A 2,717-nucleotide genomic window follows, 5' to 3' on the forward strand; every position below is an offset into this window, starting at 1 on the left:
GTCACCTCCTCAGCAGTAGCAGGGCCTTGGGGCCTCCAAGGAGAGGGACTTCAACACTTAGTTTAGAGAAACTGAGATAAATCCCTGGGATCTCCAGCCTGGGCAGATCCCCCCCCCCCCAAAATCTCCTTCCCTCAGCCATTTTTGGAGATTGAAAGGCTCTGGGGGTGGGGAGGACAGAGATATCCGTTAGTTTTTGTATCCTAAATGAGGCCTCATCTTTTCTTAAAATTAAACACAATTTAAAAGGCCATTTCAAGGGTTTGTTGCAGCAACAACCAGCTTCTCCTCTACAGGGTAGAAAATCCAGTGGTCTGAAGGCGAGCCGAGAAGCCAGGCTGCAATTCCTCCAAGTAGGCACCAGGTGTCGCTGTGGGCTCGTTGTCCCGGCTACCCCCCAATTCCAAGAACCATTTTTTTTCTCCCCCTTCTCTCTCTCTTTCTCTCTCACTCCCTCTCCCCCTTGGTTGGGCTTTGCCAACATATCAAGATGCGTTTCGCCGGCTTCCATCACTAACCTCCCGGAGGTCATCAAGCCAAATTTATGAGTGGCCGCTCGAGTCACGTGACTCTATTTAAGGCTCCCTTATTTGGGAAGAGCGCATAGGATAAAGAAAGAGATATCTCCACCTATAAATTGTGCACTTTGGAGAACAAAAAACCCCTCAACTTCAAAGAGTCACAAATCACCCTTAATCAAAAAGGGTGCAGAAATTTTTTTTGGGCCCTCCCCGCCATGAGCTCCTACGTAGCCAATTCATTCTATAAGCAGAGCCCCAATATCCCTGCCTATAACATGCAAACTTGTGGGAACTATGGATCGGCCTCAGAGGTGCAGGCATCCAGGTACTGCTACGGTGGATTGGACTTAAGCATCACTTTCCCACCGCCTGCGCCTTCCAACTCTCTCCACGGGGTAGACATGGCTGCCAACCCCCGGGCTCACCCCGACCGCCCCGCCTGCAGCGCCGCGGCCGCTCCGGGACACGCTCTGGGCAGAGATGAAGCGGCTCCTCTGAACCCCGGGATGTACAGTCAGAAGGCGGCTCGCCCAGCGCTGGAGGAGCGAGCTAAGAGCAGTGGGGAGATCAAAGAGGAGCAGGCGCAGACAGGGCAGCCCGCCGGACTGAGCCAGCCACCGGCCCCGCCACAGATTTACCCGTGGATGACCAAACTGCACATGAGCCACGGTAAACTTTAGGACTTCATTTTGCGCGCTCGGGTCCGCCTGGGTTTTATAGGCCATGCGGGGCAAATAAAGAAAAAAAACCTGCGGCCATAAATTTTACGATCCAGGCATCAATGGCTCGTAAAACTGTCCACTAAAAGGCTTAGAGGCTGTGTGCGCCCAAATTTACGACGACATAATTGGATCATAGGAACAAAACGTGTATAAAAGGCAATATTCAATTTTGGGGGGAGAGGGAGGGAGTTAAAAAAATAGAGGGATCTGAAGGGTGAGGAGCGCGGGGCTCCAGAGCGGGGATCCCCCCGCGGCTCCCTCCCTCCCTCCCCTGTGGAGCCGGCTCGGCCGGCGCTGGCCGCTCCGGAGGATTCCAGCGACTCCGGGAGGGGCGGGAGGGGGGTCCCCGGTGCTCGGATCTCGAGGGTGCTTATTGTTCGGTCCGAGCCTGGGTCTCCCTCTCCCCCCAACCCCCTCAGCCCCTCCGGCTTGCTGAGTGAAGGCTGCGGCGGAAAGTTTCCTGCCAGAGCGGAGGCGCCTCTCCCGGGGCTAGGCTGGGCTAGGCTGGGCTGGGCCGGGCCCGCCTGCGGCCCGCTGGGCCTCTCCTGCCCTGCTCGCCTCCTCTCCCTCCGGCCGCGGGTGGGGGCCTGGGCTGGGGTCGGGACGCTGGGGCGCTGCACGCTATTCACCCCTTCCTGGCTTGGGGGGGTTTATATTCCAGAGACGGACGGCAAGCGGTCCCGAACCAGTTACACGCGCTACCAGACTCTGGAACTGGAAAAAGAATTCCACTTTAACCGCTACCTCACTCGCCGCAGGCGCATAGAGATCGCCAACAACTTGTGTCTCAACGAGAGACAGATCAAGATCTGGTTCCAGAACCGCAGGATGAAGTGGAAGAAAGATTCCAAAATGAAAAGCAAAGAGGCCCTTTAGAGGCAGCGGGGAGGCCCGCAGATAGCGCCCTGAGCCCGCTTTGGTCCCTGCGCCTTTCCTTTTCGGTTTTCCGCTCTCTATATTTTGGGGCAAGGGCGGGGGCTGCAGCACCGGCTCCGGGGCCTCACAGACAAAAGCGCTTTTCCTTGGCATTCCGCATCCCCACCGACCCCAGGTTCCCGCGGGGCTGCCCGCGCTGCCCGGACTCCCCTCAGTTCTGCTTAGCACCGGGGGGGCCCAGGGCAAGCTCCGCAGGGGCTCTCCAGAGGGCTGTGGTATACCGGCTGGTGCCGAAGGAACCCTGGCCTGGGCCGCCTCTCAGGCTTCCAGCCCCAGAGCGGCCTGCCGGAGTTAAGGTCGGCCTTGCGGGCGCCCCAGGCCCCGCGCCCCGACCCTCCAGCCTCCCCTCTCCTTTGTTCCTGGCTTAGGCTGGCCAGGAGGCTGCGGGCTGCGGGCTGCGGGCTGGCGAGAGTGGTTGTGCCTGGCGGAGTCCGGCGCCAGACTCGGGGTGCTTCGTTGTAGCGACTAAACTCCTTGTTCGGTTTTTAAATGATTTGCATATGAAAGGGGGGAATGACTGTAGGTCCGCCTAGGGTCC

General features: G+C 58.5%; 1 protein-coding gene across 1 annotated transcript; it reads left to right on the forward strand.

Moving 5' to 3' along the window:
• Positions 1-541: 541 nt before the first annotated feature.
• Positions 542-2,428, forward strand: HOXC5 (homeobox C5). Its single transcript, XM_030322790.1, has 2 exons — positions 542-1,190; positions 1,905-2,428. Exons 1-2 carry the CDS (start codon positions 737-739, stop codon positions 2,117-2,119), a joined length of 669 nt encoding a protein of 222 aa, XP_030178650.1. The 5' UTR covers positions 542-736; the 3' UTR covers positions 2,120-2,428.
• Positions 2,429-2,717: the final 289 nt, after the last annotated feature.

The sequence above is a fragment of the Lynx canadensis genome, chromosome B4, assembly GCF_007474595.2.
Source record: "Lynx canadensis isolate LIC74 chromosome B4, mLynCan4.pri.v2, whole genome shotgun sequence".
In the NCBI taxonomy this organism is placed as follows: domain Eukaryota; kingdom Metazoa; phylum Chordata; class Mammalia; order Carnivora; family Felidae; genus Lynx; species Lynx canadensis.